At 40.6% G+C, this 25,275-nt stretch overlaps 2 protein-coding genes across 13 annotated transcripts in view; both read right to left on the bottom strand.

Annotated features, from left to right (window-relative positions):
• Positions 1-1,826: 1,826 nt before the first annotated feature.
• Positions 1,827-11,856, bottom strand: LOC133482295 (transmembrane protease serine 2-like). Of its 5 annotated transcripts, XM_061782290.1 has the most exons (14): positions 11,637-11,856; positions 10,048-10,125; positions 9,831-9,948; positions 9,098-9,190; positions 8,878-8,994; positions 8,519-8,648; positions 8,331-8,441; positions 7,720-7,763; positions 7,267-7,429; positions 7,016-7,188; positions 4,850-4,951; positions 3,669-3,805; positions 3,213-3,365; positions 1,827-3,149 (listed from the first exon to the last, which is right to left on the bottom strand). In XM_061782290.1, the coding sequence occupies exons 3-14, from the start codon at positions 9,928-9,930 to the stop codon at positions 3,132-3,134; spliced, it is 1,341 nt and encodes a 446-aa protein (XP_061638274.1). In that variant the 5' UTR covers positions 9,931-9,948; positions 10,048-10,125; positions 11,637-11,856; the 3' UTR covers positions 1,827-3,131. The 5 variants fall into 5 exon arrangements, with proteins under 5 accessions (XP_061638274.1, XP_061638273.1, XP_061638272.1 ...); XM_061782289.1 differs by having other exon boundaries at positions 9,831-10,125; XM_061782288.1 differs by lacking the exon at positions 10,048-10,125.
• Positions 11,857-11,986: 130 nt separating this feature from the next.
• atm (ATM serine/threonine kinase) overlaps positions 11,987-25,275 on the bottom strand; it is a 38,831-nt gene continuing 25,542 nt past the window's right edge. For 3 of the 8 annotated variants that reach the window (XM_061781725.1, XM_061781727.1, XM_061781726.1), the window contains exons 43-63: positions 25,043-25,191; positions 24,860-24,964; positions 24,661-24,780; positions 24,287-24,521; positions 23,227-23,397; positions 23,013-23,132; positions 22,665-22,882; positions 21,913-22,120; positions 21,680-21,805; positions 21,422-21,562; positions 20,679-20,817; positions 20,438-20,520; positions 20,174-20,314; positions 19,555-19,671; positions 19,162-19,311; positions 18,414-18,579; positions 18,123-18,209; positions 17,869-17,983; positions 14,605-14,668; positions 14,330-14,472; positions 11,987-12,423 (exon numbers count right to left, since the gene is read on the bottom strand). In XM_061781725.1, the coding sequence (XP_061637709.1) occupies positions 12,243-12,423; positions 14,330-14,472; positions 14,605-14,668; positions 17,869-17,983; positions 18,123-18,209; positions 18,414-18,579; positions 19,162-19,311; positions 19,555-19,671; positions 20,174-20,314; positions 20,438-20,520; positions 20,679-20,817; positions 21,422-21,562; positions 21,680-21,805; positions 21,913-22,120; positions 22,665-22,882; positions 23,013-23,132; positions 23,227-23,397; positions 24,287-24,521; positions 24,661-24,780; positions 24,860-24,964; positions 25,043-25,191 (2,979 nt within the window). In that variant the 3' untranslated portion in view covers positions 11,987-12,242. Of the gene's footprint in view, positions 12,424-14,329; positions 14,473-14,604; positions 14,669-17,868; positions 17,984-18,122; positions 18,210-18,413; positions 18,580-19,144; positions 19,312-19,554; positions 19,672-20,173; positions 20,315-20,437; positions 20,521-20,678; positions 20,818-21,421; positions 21,563-21,679; positions 21,806-21,912; positions 22,883-23,012; positions 23,133-23,226; positions 23,398-23,485; positions 23,648-24,286; positions 24,522-24,641; positions 24,781-24,859; positions 24,965-25,042; positions 25,192-25,275 lie in introns of those variants that run through there. The other 5 variants (XM_061781728.1, XM_061781730.1, XM_061781729.1 and 2 more) reach the window with 5 other exon arrangements.

The raw sequence follows: 25,275 nt of genomic DNA, 5'->3' as shown, positions 1-25,275 counted from the left end.
ATGCAGTGATTTCTCCAGATTCTCTGAACCTTTTGATGATATTATGGATGATGAAATCCCTAAATTCCTTGCAATTGTACGTTGAGGAACATTGTCCTTACACTGTTCGACTATTTTCTCACGCACTTGTTGCTGGCTTTTGAACTTTGCGTCCATAACAGTCCGGATGGTTCTTTTCCTCTTTGGCCCGGAGGTGAACCTCGCCCCATCGTTGCTTGTGAATGACTGAGCAATTCAGGAAAGCTCCTTTTATACCCAATCGTGGCACCCACCTGTTCACAATTAGCTGGTTCACTTGTGGGATATTCCAAACAGGTGTTTGATGAGCATTGCTCAACTTTCTCAGTCTTTTTTTGCCACATGTTGCAGCCATAAAATTCTAAGTCAATGATTATTTGCTAAAAACAGTAAAATGTATCAGTTTGAACATTAAATATCTTGTCTTTGTAGTGCATTCAATTAAATATAGGTTGAACATGACCATCAAGCAGGAGGCGGGGTACACCCTGAACTGGTTGCCAGCCAATCGCAGGGCACATACAAACAAACAACCATCCGCACTCATATTCAGACCTACGGGCAATTTAGAGTCTTCAATTAACCTACCATGCATGTTTTTGGGATGTGGGAGGAAACCGATGCAGGCACGGGGAGAACATGCAAACTCAACACAGGCGGGGCCGGGAATTGAACTGCGGTCCTCAGATCTGTGAGGCAGACACTCCAACCAGTCGACCATCGTGCCGCCTGACTTTGGTGCAGCACTCCCGCGACCCTTGTGAGGATAAGCGGCTCAGAAAATGGATGGATGGATGATTTGCAAATCATTGTATTCTGTTTTTGTTTAACACAACGTCCCAACTTCATTGGAATTGGGGTTGTATAATAATTGCGTGCGTGATCTATTTTTAGACTTTCATTTTTGACTTCCGCGTCGGGTGCCGTTGCTCCAATCCACCGTGATTACCACAGTGATGTTTGACTCAAGTTCACCAATCAAACGACACAACAAGGTCACATGTCGGCACACAAAGTCTTCTATTGGGCTTCGCGGGCCAATCAAAGTGAGTTGTTACAGCCGCGCATGACCACGAAGAACAACAGCTTTAACATGTAGTGTAATTTCATAACTGCCCAAAACTTGGATATTTCAGCCCACATCTAACTTGAGAAAACACCTTGCGGTAAGTTGTAGATGTTTTTGATGTTTCTTTTGCATATATGTTTTTTTTTCTGTCAATATGGGGTGCTGTGTGTACATTAATTAGGAAAACAATGAACTTAAATTATTTTAACAAATGGCTGCAATATAACAAAGAGTGAAATATTTAAGGGGGTCTGCAAACTTTCCGTCCCCACTGTAGCAACATTAGCCCTATTTTAGTCACAATAAAACATGCATCTTCTCGGGAACGTTCTGTTCTCTCTGTCTCTCTCTCTCGCTCACTCACTCAGACACACTCTCAATAGGTCTGGTCAGCAAATGGCTTCATTCAGTCATTTTAGTGGATAAAGCAAATAATGTCTTGTAAGGCCCTATGCATGTGGTGATGGTGGGGTTTTTTTCACTTAAAAATTGAAAAGGTGGCAGGTGTGCGTGGACTCCCATTGAACATGAGTTTGAATTATGATCTGTTACTTTTGAACACAGTCACATGCCAATTACGTATAAGGAGTGCATCCTTATGCAACCAGATGTATTTGCATTTATTTTATTTAAACTTGATTTAACCAGGTAACAGACCAGTTAAAACAGAACATCTCTTTTGCAATGGTGACCTGGCCAAGAAGGCAGCAAGTTAAACGTCAAGTCCAAGTCAATCACATTCAAGTTTCTTTCAGTTGTTTATTTTCACCTCCCCTCTCAAGAAGATACAAAAATAAATCAGTTGAGTTTTACAAATTCTAGGTCACATTAATGGTGGAACAAGTTTTCAAATGATTTATCTTGGTCAAAATTCTTTCACAACACAAAAACCTGCCATTTGAACAGGGGTTGTGTATACTTTTTATATCCATTGCAGCCTTGTTCCTGTTTTTGTAATCTGCCTGGTGAGCCTACAGTATTGTGCAGTTTAACAAGTAGAAACAATTTTTAGTATAAGACCATTTCTTGGAAGTGAATTTGCCTTAATTTGTTGTTTGACTAAGATTTTATTTTATGATTTAGATTAAGTGATATTGTTCCGCAATATCTGAATTCGCACATTCATATTTTATTTAATTATTTCATTCGATGTTCATGCTCTGATTAAAATAAATCAGAATTTACTCACGAGTTACACAGTACTTGAGTAGTTTTTTCACTGAGTACTTTCTTAGTCTTACACAAGTAATTGGAGGACTACTTTTTACTTGAGTCATATTATTCTAAAGTAACAGTACTCTTACTTGAGTGCAATATTTGGCTCCTCTACCATCCTCTGCTGTCTTGACAAATCACAAGACTGGCCATGATTGAAAACAATACTATGATATGAAATCTGGCGAGTCACTGATGGTGTAGTGGTACACTCGCCTGACTTTGGTGCGGGCAGCATGGGTTCAGTTCCCACTGTGTGAATGTGAGTGCGAATGGTTTTCCATCTCTATATGTGCCCTGCGACTGACTGGCAACCAGTTCAGGGTGTAGTCCGCCTTTCGCCCAAAGTCAGCTGGGATAGGCTCCAGCACCCCGTGACCCTAACCAGGATGAGTGGTGTTGAAAATGGCTGGATGGATGAAATCTGGCAAAGATCATTTATTTTTTTCTAATGTGTGATATGAAGCCACTTCGGCCTTCGTTATCTGCGAGACATCTGAATCTTACGCACTATCCATGTCTGAAGTTATGCAAGCTACGCAACACCTGAAATGTGAATAAAGCAGCTTTAAAGATTATGGCCGTGCCCACTATGTAAAATTGGAGTAATTGTAAAATAGGGATAACTAAATCAAAATAACTCTTCAAATTGGGTTTTCAGAAAGACGGAACATAAAGGGTTGCAAACGTATAGGTCACACAAATACAAAAGGAGAAAGTACTATGGAAATAACTTGCACTATGTTGGCAATGATGGGGAAGGGGGGGGAAGCACGTTTAAACCATTAGTAAACAACATCTTCCGTTCGATTAGTGGTCATGCATGTCTTCAGTCATTTTGATGTTTCTGCAAATACACAGAATTAAGAGAATCAGTGTAAAGTATAAACAGATCTTTCATGATAGTTACCTTCATCTGATGGTATATCCAGTCCAAGAAAAAGGTGACGTTGCTATAAACACCTGGCTTGTTCAGGTCGGTGCAACTTTCTGGCCAAATATTGTCCCCAACAAGCCACCATAAGCCGTCGCTCTGAGACACCAGAGGCCCACCACTGTCAGTCTAAGCAAAGAACAGTGAACACACCAAGTTCATTCATTGAGCTATTCTATCTTGTTGTAATAAGTTGGCTGTAGATATATTAGCAGCAAGGTAGTTCAAAAATTATAATAATAATAATAATTGAAATTGCTAGTTAATGTTTTTTATTGAATAGGGAAATGCCACAATAATTGAACCAGTTTGTCAATATCTCCATTTTAAAATATTTGCGCAACAGTTAGACGGATTTTGAAGACAGTTATTTTTTCTCCATGTATTCTAGATCTCAATAGCTGGAATAGCATATGACGCAGCGGCCCTCACTTTGCATGCGTCCGGTCCAGGTTGCACCCCTTTGGCACACAGCATCTCCTTCAATATTTGTCCATTGTAAGCTGTGGAGCTGTTGCATCCCGCAGCATCCCTCAGAGAGACCTGAGCTTCAACCAGGTATGGAGAGTCTGAGGCATAACAGAACGTCCCTTAGCATTTTTCATCTTGAGCTACACACATCTTACGTCACGCTATGAAATAATGGGACTCGGGCAAAAGGTTAAATGTTTTGTCTCAATGATAACTTTGAAGGGGACATCTGAAGCAGAATTGACTTTCATTACTTGTATCCAAATAGTTGGGTCTCTGGAGTGCCTGCACAAACAAGTAAATCTTTTATTCTCTGCCTATTTCTAAAGGTATGCCTATGAGAGAGCCTTTCTGAATTTTGCGAATACGACATGACAATTCAGCTAATTTGCATAATGAAAGCCCCCGAATCGAGTTACTTTACCCTTGGAGGGAGCGAATATGGTTACAATTGCTAGACAATCTTGTATAAAGTACCTTAAAGTGGTATTTTGGCACAAGTATCTTATCAACAGAAAAAGACAAAAGTGACCTGTAAAATATAACTTTGGGGGGGAAAAGTCTTAAAGTACCTGACATTTGCTGCACTTTAGTATCAAAAGTAATTTTCTCATATTAAATGTACTTAAGTATCGAAAGTCAAAGTGTTAAAACAAAAAGTGAGTGTTTAGAATTTTGATTGTTTTTATTTACCAGTTGAATTTTAGTTACACAGTACCTAGTTTAGCTGCTAGCCGCCCATTTAAAAAATAGGCTAGACAGGACTGAAGTCTGTAAATAAAGCAACAAAATCGCTAAATTGCCAACACTGAGTAGTCACTCGCTTCGTCATAGTGCATGGTAACAAAAGTCCTACTCTCCATTGGCATGAGACAGAACCGCCCCCCAAAACTGACTGATTTCAACCAGAGTCCACAAGTGGTAGTTAAAAAGTGTACTGTCATTCCTTAACCTTTGTTTATTTTGAATGAAGACATATGGGAACTACTTTAAATGGTGACAAAATGCACATTATCTCATTTAAGACAGCAAACGGGGATAGCAACAAGCAAATGTGTATATATATATATATATATATATAATTATATAATTTGGGCATTTTCCCTAGAGTAAGCAAAGTAGCAGCTTGTGCAATGCCTCACCTCCATTGAGTGAAACACCATATCCTGTTGTCCAGCCATTTACGGGGACTGAGATGTTAAGACCAACATTTGGGAGGCACACGGGACCAACATTACTGGAGGCTACCAAGGCAAAGACATACTGTATCTTAAAAATACATCATTTGGCAGATTCATCTATTTGTTTGAAGTGTAGGTTATATTTGAAAGGAGTCTGTTATTTGTACATGTGCTTGTGTATGGATAGAGTGGTAGTTGATTGGTCAACAGAGAATTGTTCCTTTCTGTGTTACTTCCGGGAATCTGACATGTAACTGTCTCGCATTAGCATTTTCAAATTGTGTCCTTTCTTCTATTTTGTCTTTATTTTTGTTTCCTATACCAGTGATTCAGTGTGGTTGATCTTTGCACTTGCTTAGGAATGAAGCCAAAAATTTTGTGGGCTACTTGGGGATTGCTACAGAATGGGTAGAAGACAGAAGCGCCATTCCCCCCCAAAAATGCTGTGGGGATGACACTGATGGGATTTAAGTGGTGTTCTTGTTTACAGGTCGTGTCAGCACTCAGCTCCATACTGTACTGTGTCATTTTTTTTCTTTGTTGAACTGATTGGCAAGTTACATTCTGTTCTGCTATTATGATGCCACGCTATTCAGGTACTGTTTGGTGGAAACATGCTCATAGTACTAGTAATTAGATTTATAGTCCTGTATCCGGCCATTTTCTATAGCGCTTGACCGCATTAGAGTCACTGGAGAGCCGGAGCCTATCTCAGCTGACTTTGTTTGGGCAAGAGATTGAGTACAACTCGGACTGGTTGCCAACCAATTACATGGCACATATAGACGAGCAACCATTGACACTCACACCTATAGACAATATCTAGTCTTCAGTGAAATTAACAAGCATTTTTGGGGAATGTGGGAGGAAGATAGAAACCCTGGAAAAAACACAACATGCAAACCCTTGTGATTCTGTATATGCATGACTGTATTTTTAACTATTTGAAGGACTTTGTGATTCCTCTGAGTGAAAAGTACAATATATATATATATATATATATGTAGTGTACTGACTAAAATGTGTTGAACTGTATTTGTTTGAATTGCTGTTGTGAAAACTAGTTAAAAGTTTGTTTGGTTCTTTGTGTGGATGGATACTGGGGTGTCCTGCGTTCCGAGGGGTCTGTGAACATTTAAGGGTTTTTTTTTGTTTTAATGATTGATTGAAGGGGTGGTGCGTCCAATGGGATTGGGGGAAGGAGGTGGGTCGTGGGGAGGAAGAGCGGGAGATGCGGCGGGGGAAGAAGAGTTTTTTTTGGGGTGTCTGGACCTGGTTTTTCGACGCGAACGGATTTACTGTTTCAACGCGAACGGATTTTTGACTGTTTCAACGCGAACAGATTTACTCTTTCAACGCCACGGGTCCTGCCTGCTGAACGCCACGGGTCCTGCTTGCTCAACGCCACCGGGCTGCCGCTTCGACGCTACGGGATCCAGTCGCTGTGCCTACTGAAGCGTTTTGAGGGCGCGTTCCTACGGCAATCGGTTTGGGTTTCTTTTTCCCCAGTGAACTGAGGGTTCAACGGTTTTGTGAGTACTGCCAGTGTATATACTGCCATATATATACTGCCAGTGTATATACTGCCATATATATATATACATATACATATATGTATATGTATATATATATATATATATACATACATATATGTATATATATGTATATATATATATACATACATATATGTATATATATGTATATGTATATATATGTATATATATATATATATATATATATATATATATATATATATATATATATATATATATATGCTTGACATAACTCTGCGAGGAGGCGGGCTAGACCCGGTTTTAGTAATTTCGTGGAACCGGCATACAACAGCGCATTGAAAAGTGGAACATCTGCGCTGGTGTGTGGGTGTTCACAGCCGACTTAAATCCTAACCAATGGAAGCGGCTTCTCTCATTCACTTTAAAAGCGGCGCAATAGTCTCACATGGAGATGTCACTATAAGTGGAAGAGGACATAATGATACGTGCATGACTGGAGCATTGAACGTTAGTTACTACATACAGAATGAGTAGTACTTAGTAGTTTAATGTAGTTTTGGCATGTACTGTAGATGGTAAAGAATAAATTGAGATGAGGTTTGCTGTCTCGTACAGGTAAAGTCTAGAGGTTTGCTGAGTCTCATCAGAGCAATGTCATTCTTGTGAGTGATTCCGTCAAAGCCTTCGTGAGCAATGACAAGGCTCACAGCGTGAGCGGGGTTAAAGAGAATGCCCAAAGGCTCCACAAGCCCCGCATACACTGACCAGTCTCCAGGACTGGACGTCCTGCAGAGCAGACATAACACAGACGAGTTGGTTTAAGGGTACCACAACTACTCCGAGCTCCAGCCTGCGAACACTCACATTACCGCACATTGAGCCGCTGTGACAATCCAGTAAGGGGAAACGATAGCACCTCCACACCGGTGGGAACCCTCAAGCTGCAGGCTGACCTGCCACGGCCAGGCCCCGAGGGAGGCCTGCTGGCTCCTAAAAACCCTGCTGGAGTTTATGCCTCCGGTACAATCTGAGGGGTGAAGGAGCATCTTAGAAACAACAAAGCATTAATTGATATGTAGATTTGAAACAAATTTTTATCATTTTCTATACTGCTTGTTCTCATTAGGCTTTCAGGTAAGAAGAAGCCTGAGCTGCAAGAGTATTGCCTATTTCTTGTCATGTGTTATTTTTTGGGAAAAATGGAGTGCATAAAAAAAACTGAAAATGCTTGGACTCTTCTTTTCTGGATTACAATTTGCTACAAGAATGACAGCATTTATAACAGATACATTACTGCAGAAGTATTATAAGCCATACCTGTACATAGCAATGTCACCACAGTGTTGTTCGGACAGTAGTTGCTGCAGAAGGTAAAGAAAATGAGAATTGAGATGCAGTTAGTTTCTATGTTTTTAAAGGTCCCATATTTTGGGTATTTAGACCGCCATAGAGTGACTCTAACATGCACTTAATTCAAAAGTATCAATTTCATAAAAAAAAAAAAAAACCTTGGTTTTGTCATACAAGTGTCCAGAAAAGGCCCCTCTGACAGCTACTTACTACTGTTTGACCCAGTTTTGTAGCCGCTTTGTTCATATTTGGCTAAGACCGCCCCTTTCTTCTGATTGGTTGCCATTGTGCAGAAGACCCACTTCTGAAAACACACGTTTGTTATGTTGACAGCGCTGGCTCAGGAGCAGAGAGGTCGGCGGAGATCTTCGCTAGTGACGTAGATAAGCTCAATAAATTTGAATGACCTGATTTCAGGCCTCTTGGTAGAAAACGTCTAGAACTCAGGAATGCGTGGACGATTTTAATTTATATGTCACATGTTTACTGAGGCCCCATAGAGCCAATATAACATCCCAAATACGACAAAAAGTTGGTTTGATAAAATACAGGACCTTTAAGTTCAGTATTCTACTAACCTGAAAGCAACCTGTTGGACTATGGGTACGTGAGGGTTTGGGTCAGACTTCACCATCAAGAACCCATCATCGGAATGTACCTGATGTAGGCCTGATGTAACACTTGTGCTCCTGTCAAAGCACATAACAGGAAACACAACAAGATGTAAACGCAACTTCTGAGAGCCAAATAAGCTACGTGTTCTTACCCGCTGTATCCAATGTCCCGGCAGCTTGTTTGGGCCAATTGGGCTGTCCAGCCATGAGAACAAACAGTCTTCCATTGTTTGGTGTGAGTCGAGAAGATCTGAAGCAAGAAACTGGAGCCATGAAGTCTTACTGACCACAGAAAGAAAGCAAAGCAGTTTGACATACTAAATATTGGAATAAATATGTCATTTTAGAAATAGTCTCTCATTTGATTGTTCTTTAGCCGATAATCATTTTCTACATCACTTCTACTTCTACAGCCTATCACGTGTACCAACCACTTGTTCATCGTGCTACTCTCATTTTGGATTATTTCAGGAAAAAAATAAACAAATTGATGATTTTTTTTTTTTTTTACCACAATAAGCTTCATCCTGGCCCGCTGGGCAGTCCACCACCCCATCACACCACTGGGACTTCCACACACAGCCTGTATTACCACCGCATGGTATTCCATGCACACAGGTGGAGGAATCTGCCAAAAAGGACAGAGTAAGGATTTGAAGTCATACTGTTATGGTTTGTCTAGTTGAGTGTTCATTCCAGTGAGGAGGAGGAGTACACAAGGACATAATTACAGTAATAGGCCAGGAGAATGCCAGCCAGCAGCAAGAGGAGCAGCGAGCAGATGACAGCAACCACAGTATACTTAACACATCTCTGTTTGGAATCTGTTACAAAACAAACCCAAGATGATTACCAGTGCTCAAGACAACCTCAACAGTTTTAGAATTTTTCTTTCAGGGTGATATGAAGGGATGCCATCAGAATCCAGTATATATATATTTTTTTACCTTGTATTAATGTTTTACATATTTTCATATTTTAAATATTTTTGTCTTTGCTTTTTGTTATCTTTAATATGCCACTGTGTTGTTGTTTTTTTTGCTTTGAAAAAAAAAGGGATTTCCTTCAAAGGATGAAAACAAAATCTGAATTTATGACATACCATGCAAATTTGTTCCGTAGAGCAATGATTCTGAAAGTGTGGTATGGTGCCCCCGTGTTCTACGGGGGGGCACACTTTCAATAAACACCAGAATAACTCAAAAATTTAAAAATAAGCAGAGGGAGTATTTCAAACTCCCCTGTGCCAGTGACATGTAGTGACGGGCAGAATAATTACATGTTCATATAAGCGATGGAAGAAGGTAAAATAAAACCTGAGTATCCACCTGTTTCCATTCATTCAACAGAATAAGTATATCAACTTTGTGTTCAAGTAATGAGGCTCAGATTTGACATTTTTAGGTAAATTAAGAGATCATCATTATTTCAGTATTTATACTTTTTGTTTCGAATCTAAAGTACCTTTTCGTTGTGGAGTCGCATGGGTGATTTCAGGCAGGGACTTTGGGGCCAAATGGTGAACATACTGAGGCATCACTTCTGACCGGCTAGGAGGACGCATCCTGTCAATGGTCACCCACTGAAGAGTACAGTACAACTTTAGATGGCTCCTTCATCCATTTAGTCAATACAAGGTTCTCTCCTCGTGTTATTCTGGAGTATTTCCACAGTACTTAACGAAATACTGCACAGGGGTCTTGTGAGGTAGTTTTGAAGAAGGTTGTGGAGAAGAACGACCAGGACAGTCATCTTATGGCTAGTCAGTGTCAGAAAGGAAAGAAAATAATGAGGTGATAGCTCCAACATACACACCACATGCTTGTCTTTTTTTTTGAAGAAGCCCTTACATCAGAAGTGAAGTTTTCCATCCAGCCATTAATTCACTACCACGAATCCTCAGCCAATTTAGACAACCATTCACACTCACATTCATGCGTATGGACAGTTTAGAATCCATGCATGCTTTTGAGATGTTGGAGGAAGCCGGAAAATAACCCACTCAAGCATTGTGAGAGTACGGAAACTGTATTTGATAAAGGCTCAGGTCAAAATTCTAACCCAGGTCCTTGTAACTGTGAGTTACACTAGATGTGCTAACCATATTCCCCACAGTGCCACCCCAAATGGAGTGGAGGAAAACGACGAACATGACGACAAGGTAGAATCTGCAGTGTAAGTGGGGGGGAAAGTGTCAGAAGCGGAGGACTGCATGATAACAAATCAACAGATAAGGAAGAATCTGAGGAGGAGGACTCTGCTGAGATGAAGAAAAGATACTGTATTGGATGAACAACATATGGTCAAAATGCAAGAGGCACTGATAAACAAGTAGGGGTGTTTGTGTGTTTGTCAGGCAACAAATGGGTTAAGAACAGCATCCTAACTGAACTTTGATATATAGCATAACAGTGATGACCTATGCATTGACTAGTTAAAATAATGTAAATGAAGTTTTATTTACAGAATAATTTCATTTGATTTATAATTTTATGTAGCTGTTAAGCACTTTGAAATGCATTGTGTACAAATTGTGCTCCGCAAATACACTTGCCTTGCCTATTACCAGTAAAGTCTAAATTGAATAAATAAATGGACTTAATGTGATTGAATAAGGTTGGCAGTAAAGGTGCAACATAGAACTGGGTAAAAAAAAAAAAAAAAAAAATCCATCTATTTTTCTTTAAGAAACAGTCAAATCAGACAGGATCAAGTTGGACCCGAGAGGATATGGCCCACTCCATTCTTTAATCTGGCTCAACAAGCATTTACATTAGCAATGTTGCATTAATTTGGTTTTCCTAAAATTATTTAAAAGGTATTTATTTTTGTGTTCATTTATCTCATTAAATAATTTGCCAATTAACAATAATGAATAGTAAAACAAACAATTTGACATATACATTAGCTCTAATTATATTTAAATTAATTCTTTAAAGTATTTTATTAAAATAAAAATATACATATTTTATATACGTTAAATTTTTTTTTAACCACATCTACAGTATGATTGATTTGGCTCATCAGTTCTATTTGAAGATACATCCCTTGAGCACAAATGTTTGGAGGCTGAAAATTCAGGTCCAACACAGAATTGATTGACAATTAATACTCTTAACATTAAATAACAGACATCAAACCAAAGATGACAAAAGGTTGGTCAATCAAGACGACGTTACACAGGAGAAAGCAGTCCTAATGGCATACATCCAGTATTTAATTGATATAGTTATATCCACATAACTATTGAAATATTTAAAAACAACTTACCGTATTAGTGCTCATTTTTTATTTTCCTTGACAAAGTGTCCACTCAAAAATATTTTTGTCAGAATGGCTTAAACGTCCAACATTTAAATCTGCTTAACACTAAGCCTTGCCGAAGATGAAAGACGTGTTATTTTCGACTCGCTGTTCCTTAAAAAAAAGTTCTCTCGCTAATGCCACTACGTTGTGTCACCACAGAGATCAAATGAGTGATGGCGAGGCAATGTGGACACGCCTCGTTCGCCGACGTCTAAAGTTTTCCACCTGAGCCTACAAGTACAATGAGCTTTGTTTACTTGTCTCAACACTCTGTCAGTGCCATGAGTGAGTGCACAATGCAAACACTACAAATATTGACATTTTTTTAAAATGTGCTTTATTTCAGCTCTAATTAATATAGTAACAACGCAATGAGAACATAAAACAAAGCAGAGATATTTCATGACATTTACCAAGAAGTCAACTTAAAAACATTCCAATTCCTGTGAAGAATTAAAAATTGCAACAAATATCTTCAAGCAAGTTTGCAGCCTTCATAAAGAACAGATTTTCATTTTTAATGTAAAGATGAACATACAGATAATGTAAGAACCTGTTCTGATTTGCCATCTACACCCATGCCTGCCAGCCCGGGAAGAGCCTGCTGAGGTTTTTGGGGTCCATGGCCTGTTGGATGAGCAGGTTGACCTGGCCGCCCACACTGAGCACCGTGCACCCCTCCACTCCCTTCAGCTTCTCCTGCAGTCGCAGCAGGACTCGCTCCGCCACCTTGTTGAAGTTCTGGCTGTCGCTGCGGGAGGAAGAGCATCAAGTGATGAAGAACAGCTTTGAAAAAGACAATGGTCTGCAACAAGCTGGCTTCTCTGTATATTATTGATACATAGGGAAGATATACTGAACAAAAATGTAAAGTAACGCAAGGCTTTTGTTTTTGCTCCTAGTTTTGTTTTTTTAGCTAAATTTAAATATCTAAGATTTTTTTTTGTACACACAACAGGCCTATTTCTTAGGGGGGGGGGGTGGTCATAAAAACATTCAGTATCTGGTGTGTCCACTATTTGCCTCACACAGTGCAACAATTTTTGCACACTGCCTCCAGTAAAAGGCCACTCTAAAATGTAGTTTTATTGAATTGGGGGTGAGAGTGGCTTTTTATTGTGGTCAGCCTGAGGCACACCTGTGTAACATCTTGATCTGGTCCTTCTACCTGTGAGGTAGATCGACTATCTTGGCAAATGAGAAGTGCTCAGTAACAGAGACTTAGGGAGAAATAGGCCTTTTGTGTACATAGAAAAGTCATCTTTGACTTCAGCTCAGGAAAAATTGAAGCAAAAGCAAGTGCTGCGTTTATTTTTTTCCAGCATAGCAAGATAGATACGGGGCGCGGGGGTCCTCGGTTTACGAATGTCCGGACAAACGACATTTCAAAGTTATGAACGGCGCACAAAGAACTAGTTTGGGAATACACAAGAGGAACACTCAGTTACAGTACACCCATACTTATTGTTTTTCATTTGATTAGACTACATTCATGGCCTAGATTTTTTTTTTTCAAACAAATATTCACTGTCATTATTACATTTGGTTATTAATGCTGCACAATAGTTTTATGTATATTAGACCCTGACCGTTATGGGATTTTTGCAAGCCAATACCGATATTGGGGGTATCCGATATATGAAACAAGAACATTAATTTACACATTACACTGTATATGAACTCAAATTCTTAAAATACCAAAAATATGATTCAATGCAGGCGGCACTCTGGACGACTGGTTATCACGTCTACCCCACAGTTCTGAGGAACCGGGTTCAAATCCGGCCTCGCCTCTGTGGAGTTTGCATGTTCTCCCCGTGCCTGCGTGGGTTTTCTCCGGGCACTCCGGTTTCCTCCCACATCCCAAAAACTTGCATTAATTGATGACTCTAAATTGCCTGTTGGTGTGAATGTGAGTACGAATGGTTGTTTGTTTATATGTGCCCTGCAATTGGCTTGTGACCAGTTCAGAGTGTACCCCGCCTCAATGCCCGAAGATAGCTGGGATAGGCTCCAGCACGCCCGTGATCCTAGTGAGGGGAAGCGGTACGGAAGGTAGATCAATGAATGAATGATTCAAGGCAAAGACGCGTAACAGTACTAAATTTGAATCAGGGTCTCAGTAACACTGTTAAGATAAGGACTGTAAACTATAAGCGATATAATAGTCTTATATCAGATTATACTGGACATGGGAATTGCATATATCTTTATTTCACAGAGATGCTTCTCAGACAATGTTAAAACGTTGTAATACACTCTCTAAAACGTGCGTGAATAAGGCTAGACTGCTTTCCGTTTGACGTGCCCTAACAGCATGTTCCGGCAAAGACATTCTTGCCATGGGGCACTGAAGTGTAATGTTATATTGTTTTTCAAAGTCACAGCTTACCATGGAGATAAACAAATATGCAGTTTGTTGAGCCAAGTGACTGTGAGTGCGGGAGAAGTGTGCCGGTCTGTGTTCGTGTGAGGGGCCTGGCAATCATGCGGCGTTCAGGGATCACAGATACACAGGAGAGTGTGACAGAATCTCCGTGCAGCAAAAAAATTAATACATCAGTTACGTATTGACAGCTTTCCTTTATTTCATACGCCTTTTCCTAATCGTTCTCCAAGCTGTTAATTTTGTGCATACACACAAAATGGTTCAGCACCTGTGTTTACGGTGGTTGTCCAAGTCGTGCACTCCCATGGAGGAACTGAGTATGGCATTGAGCTCCTGCTGCTCATCGTGCTGCAGGTTGAAAGCTTTTAGGGGGTTCATGGTCCAGTCAAACAAGGGGTCGTAGAGCAGCACCTGCATGATGCAAATTGCGCAGGGACACATAAGCACAGCGTTCACAGGACTTGTGCTTCATTAAAAGAGACAGTGGACACATTGAAATGAGACAAAAACAACCAGCTGTGTGTGAGGGAGTTTGTGTGGTACCTCCACGATGGTCAGCAAAGCTTCTTGAGAGCTTCTCATCACCTCCATGGTCTTCTCACAACATCTGGACCGGAAGAACACCACATTTAACTGTTATCATCCCTAAGGTACTGAAATAATAACTCAAATGTATACAAAATAGTAGCAAAAAATAAAATCATTTCAATTGTCTGTGTACTAATTTCAGAGGTGATATGAGCAGTGTCTGACTAAGAAAGGCAATAAGGCTCAATATCTTGAAATGTATATGGAACAAAAACAAATGGGAACTATTATTAGTAACATATTATACTGTAGTATTTTTCATTCATGTACAGTGCTGCCTTTTTGTCCATATACTGTATTCTGTTCATACGGTCCCCTCCAAAAGTATTGGAACGGCAAGGTCAATTCCTTTGTTTTTTTTTTGTATACTGAAGACATTTGGGTTTCAGATCAAAAGATGAATATGAGACAAATGTTCAGACTTCCAGCTTTTATTCCATGGTCTTTACATCTAGATGTGTTAAATAACAGAGCACCTTTTGTTTGAACCCACTCACTTTTCAAGTGAGCAAAAGTATTAGAACATGTATGATTAACTTAAAGTGAATAACATTAAATATTTGGTGGCATATGTTATAGAAAAATGACAAAATATAGTCTATATACTCTTTCATTGTATTGTCCCATAGTTTAATTGAATAGTTCTTTGTTCTTGTATGACGTTTTAGCTAAATTGTTTCTTGGTCCGTTCCGTCATACTGTCTCAGTGGCTGTACCAACCTCCCTTTTCACACAAGGACAAGATGAGATAACTTTCTTTTTTCCTCAATCCCCTCCCGTTTTTTCAGTTTAATTAGGCATTGCTTTCGCATGTGTCTCAGAGATGGGCAGAGACGTGAAGCAAGTTATAACCTCTCTTGACTCTCTCACTCTTTGCAAAGATATTAAAAGTACAAAAGACAAGATTGTTTCCCGATTTAATTTTCAAAATACATAACCCTTGCTGTACATCAAGCCTGCGACCCAGTGACTTCACCAGACTGTTGCATTCTTCATTTGAAATGCTTTTCCAGGCCTTTACTGCAGCCTCTTTCAGTTTTCGTTTGTTTCTGGGCGTTTCTCCCTTCAGTCTCCTCTTCAGGAGGAAAAATGCATGCTCTATTGGGTTAAGGTCTGGTGATTGACTTGGCCATTCCTCCTTGCAGATCCTCTCCAGTTCTGTCGGTTTGGATGGTGAACGTTGGTGCACAGCCATTTTCAGGTCTCTCCAGAGATGCTCGATTGGGTTTAAGTAAGGGCTCTGGCTGAGCCATTCAAGAACAGTTGCGTTGTTCTGAAGCCACTCCTTCGTTATTTTAGCTGTGTGCTTAGGGTCATTGACTTGTTGGAAGGTGAACCTTCGGCCCAGTCTGAGGTTCTGAGCACTCTGGAGAAGGTTTTCCCTTCTCCACAGTATCCCTGTACTTGGCCACATTCCTCTTTTCTTCAATTGCAACCAGTCTCCCTGTCCCTGCAGCTGAAAAACATCCCCACAGCATGATGCTGCCACCACCATGCTTCACTGTTGGGACTGTATTGGACAGGTGATGAGCAGTGCCTGGTGTTCTCCACACATGCCACTTAGAATTAAGGCCAACAATTTCTATCTTGGTCTCATCAGACCAGAAAATCTTATTTCTCACCATCTTGGAGTCCTTCAGGTGTTTTTTTTTTTTTTTAGCAAACTCCATGCAGGCTTTCATGTGTCTTAAACTGAGGAGAGGCTTCCGTCGGGCCACTCTGCCATTAAGCCCCAACTGGTGGAGGACTGCAGTGATGGTTGACTTTCTAGAACTTTCTCTCATCTCCCGACTGCATCTCTCGAGCTCAGCCACAGTGATCTTTGCGTTCTTCTTTACCTCTCTTACCAGGGCTCTTCTCCCCCGATTGCTCAGTTTGGCTGGACGGCCAGCTTTAGGAAGGGTTCTGATCGTCCCAAACGTCTTCCATTTCATGATTATGGAGACCACTGTGCTCTTAGGAACCTTAAGTTCAGCAGAAATGTTTTTGTAACCTTGGCCAGATCTGTGCCTTGCCACAATTCGGTCTCTGAGCTCTTCATGCAGTTCCTTTGACCTCATGATTCTCATTTGCTCTGACATGCACTGTGAGCTGTAAGGTCTTATATAGACAGGGGTGTGGCTTTCCTAATCAAGTCCAATCAGAATAATCACACACAGCTGGACTCCAATGAAGGTGTAGAACCATCTTAAGGATGATCAGAAGAAATGGACAGCACCCGAGTTAAATATATCAGTGTCACAGCAAAGGGTCTGAATACTTATGGTTGTGTGATAGTTCAGTTTTTCTTTTTTAATAAATCAGCAATAATTTCAACAATTCCGTTTTTTTTTCTGTCAATATGGGGTGCTACGTGTACATTAATGAGGAAAAAAATGAACAAATGATTTTAACAAATAGCCGCAATATAAGAAAGAGTTAACAATTTAAGGGGGTCTGAAAACTTTCCGTACCCAACTGTATGTCAATCAAATGGTTGTGGTAATGCTCAAAATTAAGTGGTTTTCACAGGAGAAGAGGGTAGGAGTCCTCACTATAAGAGCTGGCTGTTGGCCCCTCTGAGTCAAACAAATGATCAAATATAAGTGAATCCTTTGTTTGTTTGTTTTGTTTTTTTAATTTAATTTACCTCTTTTGTCTGTTAACTGTTTGTTGCGGACAAACTTGTTCACAGTAACATATTATATCAAACATCATATCTGGAGTTACTGTCAATCTTTACTTCAAACAAAACTATGGTATGCCATGGTCATGCTGTACAGCAATGTGCTGATGCGACCAACCAGTGCTACTAGTGCAATAGTGTTTTTTTCCAGCCCTAATTTTGTGTAATTAAATCATACAGATTCCTTTAAAAAAGTAGTTTTCAGATGAAGGTTTCTAGCTAATTTCTTGTTTCTTATCTGATGTGATTTGGGGATTTTATTAGCTGTAAGCTATAATCATACAACATATTTCACTCTGTGTGTAGTGAATCTATTTAATATACCACTTTCACTTTTTGAATTGAAACCCTGAAATAAATGTTTTCCATGATATTTCAATTAACTGAGATGCACCTGTACTGTTTACTGATGTTTTATTATTCTTGTGTGCTGCTGCATGTTGGTGGTGACACAAAAATGTTATTCTCCTTAGAATAGGAAGCTTTTAATACAATCACTACAAGTCACATTTCAAACTCACTCCCAGATTCCTCCCTCCCTGCCTCCTCCTCACCTCCTGAAAACTCCCTCCACTCCAGTCACACCCATCCCATCCACAATATCCCTGGAGAGTCTGAAAGGGACGGTCTCAGGAGTGGGCAGAATTTTGCCTTGCTCAAAAGCCACACCTGCACACAAGCATAAAGCAGGACCATGCCCAAAAAGGACATTTGTGGTTACAATGTAAGTTACTCAAAGTGATCACAGTGTTGGAGTATATACCTAAATGGTGATTATGGTAGAACTGATGAAGACGTTGTTACCTACCTAAGTCAATGTGCACCAGTTCGGCAGTCTGCTCATCAATCAAGATGTTCTGAATGTGTCGGTCACCAAGGCCAACGATATACCCGACTGTTGATCACAAAGCAGTCATGTCATTCACCCGCCATTTCAAAACATCAATGTCATTGTAATGATGAAAACATACTAGATCTTACTACGGCCAAATGAATGGTAGTTTTTTTAAATAAACCGTTGTAAAATGTTCACTCATCCAAATACAGTTTATTTCTCATAACATGCTGTGTGTATGTGCGTCACTTTGTTTTCGAGTACCAATAGAGGAAGTAGCCACACTTCGGGTGTAGGCCAGCCGTTTCTCCATCCATACCGCGGGGTCCAGGAAGCGTTCCATACAGAAATATCTGAAAACGGGCTTGAAGTTTTTGCACACCTCGAGGTAGGCATGCAGCTTCTCATCAAACTCGAGCGTCTGCGCCTCCTACGACGACAAAGTTAATTAACAAGGCAACATTGGGTTTGTTTCGATGCAATGCATTCAAATGACAGTAAAAGCCTTGTAAGTAGAAGAGAGAGCTTATGTCCTTACTCATTCAAAAATAATTGACCACTGTTAACTCTATAGGAGAGATTCCCAACCACGAATAGTGGCACATTTGTGTGCCATGAGATCATCTGGTGTGCCAGAGGAATTTATACAATTTCACTTAATTGGTCCAAAAATGTTTTATTTTAGTTCAACTAATGTATTTTTGTTCATCTATCTATGCCAACAACATGCAAAACAATTAAACACTCTTCCACTAGATAGCAGAAGGTACAATTAACCTGTGTATCCACCTGTTGCCATTCATACAACAGCTTTGTGTTAACTAAATTGGCCTAGTTTTCATAAGGTACATTTGTGAGTAAATCAGGAAGAAATCATCAATATTTAAGTGTATATACTTTTTTGTGATATTTTTGTTTGGTGGTGTGCCGTGAGATTTTTCCACTGTAAAATATGTGCCTTGGCTCAAAAAAGGTTGTGAAATGCTGCTCTATACTTATGCCTAAAGGGTACCATCATCTTCTTGCGGCAGGCAAGGCTGGATGCGTCCTGCGGTCGGAATCGTTTGTGGGCACCTCTGACGGGATCCGCCAGGAACTCTCCAAGTGGAACCGTACCGGAGCACCATTCCAGGACCCCGCTGCACTGGGAGAACGGCACCACCTTGAAACAAGCAGAAAACTGTCATTCCTATCTAAATATGACTTATGAAATACAGGGGGCCCTCAATTTATGATTGTCTTCTGTTACTGCGGTAGTGACGTAACCTGAACTTCTACTTAAATCAGAATGCGCCATAGTCAGTCACTTACCTAAACTAATGCAGTGGATAGTAATAATAATACATTCGGTTTATATAGTGCCCTAGAATTCTCTCAGTTGGAAATGTATATGAATGTGTGTAACCTTATATCGTCTGATGTTGAGTTTCCTCTTGTGAGTGTCAGTGTTGCGCTGCAGCAACATGGAACACATGCCAAACACCTGCTGCATCACAGCATCTTGCCGCAAGTCGTCTTTACCCTGTTCACATAGAAAGGAATTGACACAATTGTCACAAGTGTGATGATCATGTGTTGCCATGATTATAAATTAGTCACATTTTTTTCACAATAGAAAAATACAAAATATTGTACAGTTATGCAAATTTACAATTGAAAGAGAAAAGACTCGAAGTCACGAATTCCTTATGACTGTGTATAATAGTAAATGATTAGCTGGTACATTTTTCCACACACGTTTAAAAACACACACCCTGTTATTGATAACAAAGGTGCGAAAGTCTATTTGTGATGTACAAACTTGGTGTTTGTCTGCACACACAAATGCCATTAATTATTAACAGAAGGCAAAAAGAGCGATGTCACCAATCAAACAGATGAGTGCATGGGACTAAACCAAAATAAACATTTAGGAGAAAGAAAAAAACACTTGCACATATTTGTGACTGGCACCCTATTTAATCAGAACATTAAAGCCAGATATAAATGAAGCATGCACGCCTAACAAATAAACATTCACTCACCTTGACCAGCTGCCTCCTGCTCTTGCCATCAGAGCCGACACAGTCTATGATCTTGGGCAGGTTGACTCCTCCAGCAAGGTGATAATGAGGCACGAAGGAACGGACGGTCACCACATCATCATAGCTACCCGAAGGATCAACCTATTAAAGCAGATAAACAAATGGGTTAGACTAGAGTTAAACAAATCTGGTGCTATGTGTGCCATTTATGTAACATCACTGGTCACACCATTGTACTGTACAATATAGTTATAGTGAGAGCACCTTGAGCTCAACAGTAGGAATGGTAACTTCATCTAGATTCTTGATTTGATGAATAGGCTGATCCGCAGGAATGGGAATGGCCTCTATAATGAATAACACAGAACACAATTAATACACGATTACCACAAATTTCAAAAGTATCTTTGATGTCCATGAAGGACATTGAAATGATGTCTACCTGAATTATTAGTGGAGAATCCCGACATGTACTGTATGTGTTTTGTGTAACTGTTTTACTCACTCTTCTCTGCTTTGTGCCTGCTGGCATCCAGATAAGCCAGTGTGATGTAAGCGTCACATAGTCGCTCGATACCCCGGATCATTTCCCGTCTTTTTTTCCTGACAGCACCAATGATCTTTTGGGCCACATCTGAACGCTCCTGCAAGGTAAACACAATTTATGTATTTTTTTTCTCAAAGATCTGCAAACAGACTGAATTTGAAAAGACACCATGTGAAGATAAATATTGAGATTTTCAAACAGGAAAGTAGCATAAAGAGAGATGTGTCAAACGTATGATAATATATATAGTTCTCTTTATTGAAGACAAGAAAAAAAACTCAATCTCTCTTTCGCACGTTTAGTGGAGTTCTGCTGCACTTCAAACACTCCAAAACTAACTTATTCAAACGGTGAGTAGGAGCATGAAAGATGCATCAGTAACCAAGAGTCATTTCATTACTATAATGCTCATTACTCAATTGAAACACATTGTGGTGTATCTCAGAATTAGTGGAAAGATCATCATTGGAAAATGGCATTTTATGTTCTCTCAAATTTCAATTAGACGTATAAGTTTACAAAATGAAGAGCAGTTTGACGTCACACTGTCATTCTGTTTTAAATAAACGGCAGACTAAAGATTTAAATCTTCCACAAGTTGCTCAACTAACATTTAGGTACATAACTGCAGAAGATAGTAAGTAACGTATTTGCATTTCAAATCCATCAGGTTTCCTTCCTTCATTGGGATCCTATCCTACCATGTCAAATGGTGATGACTGCCGTGGAGCACTCTTCAGCAGCCGACTAGTGCAAAAGTTTTCGTCCTTGTTTGCGTTGACCAGGGCAAAAATGATGAACAGTGTGTGGTGAGGGTGCTCAAGACAAGAGCGGAAGATCAACTGTGAAGAGACAAAATAAGTGCAATAGTAGTAGTCAAAACAGAGGTCATGCATGTTCTTTCCCTACGAAGATTAGAATCATACGGATCATATGATGAAGAAAGAGTAATGCCTCACATCACTAAGGACGTCATGGAAGCCCACATCCTCTCCTATGCCAGATGCCATCTTGGTTCCCATACGGGCAGCAAGCTGATACATGAGCGGCAGAAACTTGTAGGAGGGGATCTTCTTCACTCCTTTCTGCAACACGTGAAAGAATGACAAGTCCAGATTAATCAAAGAGCTGTAAATACACCAAGGCATACAAGCCAAAAACATCTAACAGAAACAAGATGTGACTGACAAACCTTCATCATGTCATTGATTGCCTTAATGTCAGCATTTTCCAGCCAGAGCGACGCCAAGCGGAACACCCAGGTGTCGTGCTCCTCGCCTTGTTCCAGGCACTGGATGTAATTCTCTACTGCCTTACACAGGAAACGCTGTCTATCTGCCTGCATGTTGGAAAGGGCCCTCTCATCCAGCTCCATCTCTCGTTCTACCTTTATTGTATACCTGGATGCAGAGAAAAAAAAACACGTGCATTCCTACCAATTCCACAATTTGGCACCAAAGCCCTGTCTCCATAGAAAATGAGTACAGTAATCGTTCCAAGGAAGTATGTCGAAGTGATTCATCTCCACTGGGAGACAAGCTTTGTAAGTCAAGGAGGAGCTACAGTAAGTTAAGTGTGGGTTGTCAGGGGAGTTATGGAAGACTCTTCCCCACCATGTGCATGTATAGGTGCACTTATGGTGCTTTTTTTGTTTGCTTGTCTTTTATTTTGTTTATAATTTTTTTATTTTTTAAATCAAATCATGTGTAAGCCATTGAATTTTTAGGGAATGTTGTAAGATGAGTTGAAAATTATATTAAACTGTTTTGGGATCATAGTTTACAGTATATTTACAGTTTAATCTCTTTCTATAGGCAATTCTAAACAATTTCAGAGGGGCATCAATTACTCCTGTTTCTTTACTATTGGCAGCAGGACTTAGTTCCTATGTGTCTACATAAACTAAAACGCAATGACAACAAAAATACAGGTAGTTGTGGAAACCTGTTTTTTATCACGTCACGCGCCTTCATTAGGTCCACTTCCTCTTTAGCCTTCTCCAGAAGGGCCTGCTTATTCTCAAACTCAGATGAAGTCATGTATTTATCAATGCTCTGGTATTGGGTGTCTGAAAAACGAGCCAGCGAAAGGAAGGCCTCAATTCGCTCATTCTGAAGGTGGGCGTCCTGCACTCCAGATTCACCCTCAATTACCTCGACAGCCTAAGGGAACATTATAAAAGAGACATTTACAGCACTGGTAAAAGCTTATGATTGCCATAGTACAGGTACTTTTGGTTTCTTTTCCCTCGTGAGTGCACATAAGTGGGCAAAAGTGCAGTCAAGATCTCACCCTCTCCAAATACTTCTCCAAAATGACTCCAGGACTTTCCTGGCAAGTTTCAGCCAACCAGTTACCACAGAGCCTGAGGCACTCGGTGTAGACCGGAGCCAGAGCAGGGTTGAAGTCCACCTGTGGAACAGAAACAAAAAGACAACAAATAAAGACAACTGTTTTATGGTGGTCAACATTTCAGGGTGTAAAGAACTGTTCTCAGTTGCCTTACCTTTTCCTCAAGCTTGTGTATCATCTGTCTCAGCAGACCCAGAGCCAGACCCTGTTCTCCTTTTACCCAAAACACCTGGGCTTCCTCCAGTTGCCATGGTGATACGGGTGATGACGGCTGGGATCCTCCAACTCCATGCTGCTTCATCTGAAACACTGCTTGCTCTGCCAACTGGACACAGGAGTTACAGTACCATGTTGACAACACCAGGAGTGTTACAGTCGACCACAATCGTGACTCATTGTGAAAGTAGATTCACCTGGAAAATCAAGAACGGTTTCCATCAAGCAGTACAGTTCGATATCGTATTCAATTTGTCAAAAGTTGCGAAGGGTACCACAATAACCGATCCCTACATCTTGTGGCACCCTTCTGGTGGGGTACGGTACTAAATGTTGTGGAAATGTTCCTTCAGGGTCCCCTGTAAAATTCAAATATTGAACTTTCCTAAAAAGTATTTCAAAATTCAAATACTGTGCTTTTCTAAAACAGCTGGACAGCGTTTTCTTGTTACAAAAATAGCAGTGAATAATACATTTTTAAGGGCATTTCAGCCATAGGTTACTAAATGTGGTGGCCTAGTAAATATTTACAGGGGGTGAAGCCCAACTCAATAAATGTGGCGGCTCATACTCCCCATTGCAAATATTGTTGGGATGTCCATTCATATGGTGTGAAACATTCGTCCTGAGAGTGAGCACTCACCTATGGTCATACGTTTTGGGTAGTGGAACAAGGACATTGCAGCAAATGGTCAAACAAATTTGCTTTGTAGAGTACATTGGAGTCGATGCCTTCCTGCATTATTACACTGCTTTTGCCATTGAAAGTTGGCAATGAATGGACAAATGGTTGATTGATCATCACAAAAGATGATGAAATGACGACTGTCAACCAAGGTTACACTGTCAATACATACAAATACTGTCTGACAATTAACACTTCCTGTTTAAGGATGAATAAACCAGATTAGGGTTTACCGTTCTAAAGCATACCGAGTGAACTGCAGCGCTCTATGACTTGAAGGTGGTTTAACAGTGATGGTTTCTGTGGACACTACCTGTGTGTTCCCTGCTTTACGAGCCAGCCGGCATAGCTCCAGTAAATGGTCAGTGAGCACAGAGCTGAGATACTGAGTACTGCTGGGGTCCACCGCCCTGGACATCAGGGTGTTGTAGGACACAGACCGAATGGCCAAGATGGGCTCCACCAAAGAGAACTCGCTATTGGCGAGCAGCTGGGAATGCTGACACCACTGGTTACAAACATCCTTCACCGCCAGCTCTGAGAAGGGTCTGAGACGTGGGGGAAAAAAAAGAACAAACAGAGTTTCAACATTCTTAACACTGTTCCCAGGGCAAGCCTGAGAATTGCTCTGAGAATGAAATGACCTGGCTGAATGAGAATATTCCCACATTCATATTCTGCCACCACCTTGAAAACAGCAGTTTGACGCTCTCCAGCTCTCTGATGCTCTGCAGGTTCCTGAGGGCTGGGTACAAGGAGGACACTGCCTCCAGAGTGCCTCTACACAGCTCCTCTACTTCTCTACTCCTAAGTAAAAAGAGCAAAATTCTTTGACCCTCTGATATCATGCTATTAAATACAGTAAGTGTCTAAAAGGGTAACTCACCTGGCCTGTTTGAGAGTATCATCAAACATGGAGAGCTCCTTGTCCCTCAATGCTTGCAAGGCATGGAACACCGACTCATGGAAACCCGGCTTGTGTTTGTCACTCCTGACATTCATGAAGAATACAGCGTTACCCTGCAGTTCATCAATAATGTAAAATTGAGGCCTTCCACCCTCACAGCACCTCTCAGACAGATCACAGTCCCACTGAGTGTTCCTCCAGGCAGCCTGGAAACGGAGCTCTCTCAGCTCAGCTCCCCACTCCACCCCATCGCTCTCCAGACCCCTCATGTAGGTGGTGAGGATGCTACTCAGGCCGAAGTTCTGCAGGCCCTGTATGGGTCACACATACAGTTGAAACCAGTGTTTACATTCACAATATAAAAAGACATACATGCCTTCTCCTGACAGAATTGG

The sequence above is a fragment of the Phyllopteryx taeniolatus genome, chromosome 8 (genome assembly GCF_024500385.1).
Source record: "Phyllopteryx taeniolatus isolate TA_2022b chromosome 8, UOR_Ptae_1.2, whole genome shotgun sequence".
In the NCBI taxonomy this organism is placed as follows: domain Eukaryota; kingdom Metazoa; phylum Chordata; class Actinopteri; order Syngnathiformes; family Syngnathidae; genus Phyllopteryx; species Phyllopteryx taeniolatus.
The sequence above is the reverse complement of the archived record's forward strand: the minus strand, read 5'-3'. Positions and strand labels throughout refer to the sequence as shown.

What these genes read in the sequence shown, in the direction of transcription:
- LOC133482295 (XM_061782288.1), bottom strand. An exon ending in TGCGACTCCACAACGAAAAG is followed by an intron (nt 9,191 to 9,830) that starts GTACTTTAGATT and finishes GTTTTGTAACAG; the next exon opens with ATTCCAAACAGAGATGTGTT. An exon ending in TGGTGTTTCACTCAATGGAG is followed by an intron (nt 3,806 to 4,849) that starts GTGAGGCATTGC and finishes GTTATGCCTCAG; the next exon opens with ACTCTCCATACCTGGTTGAA.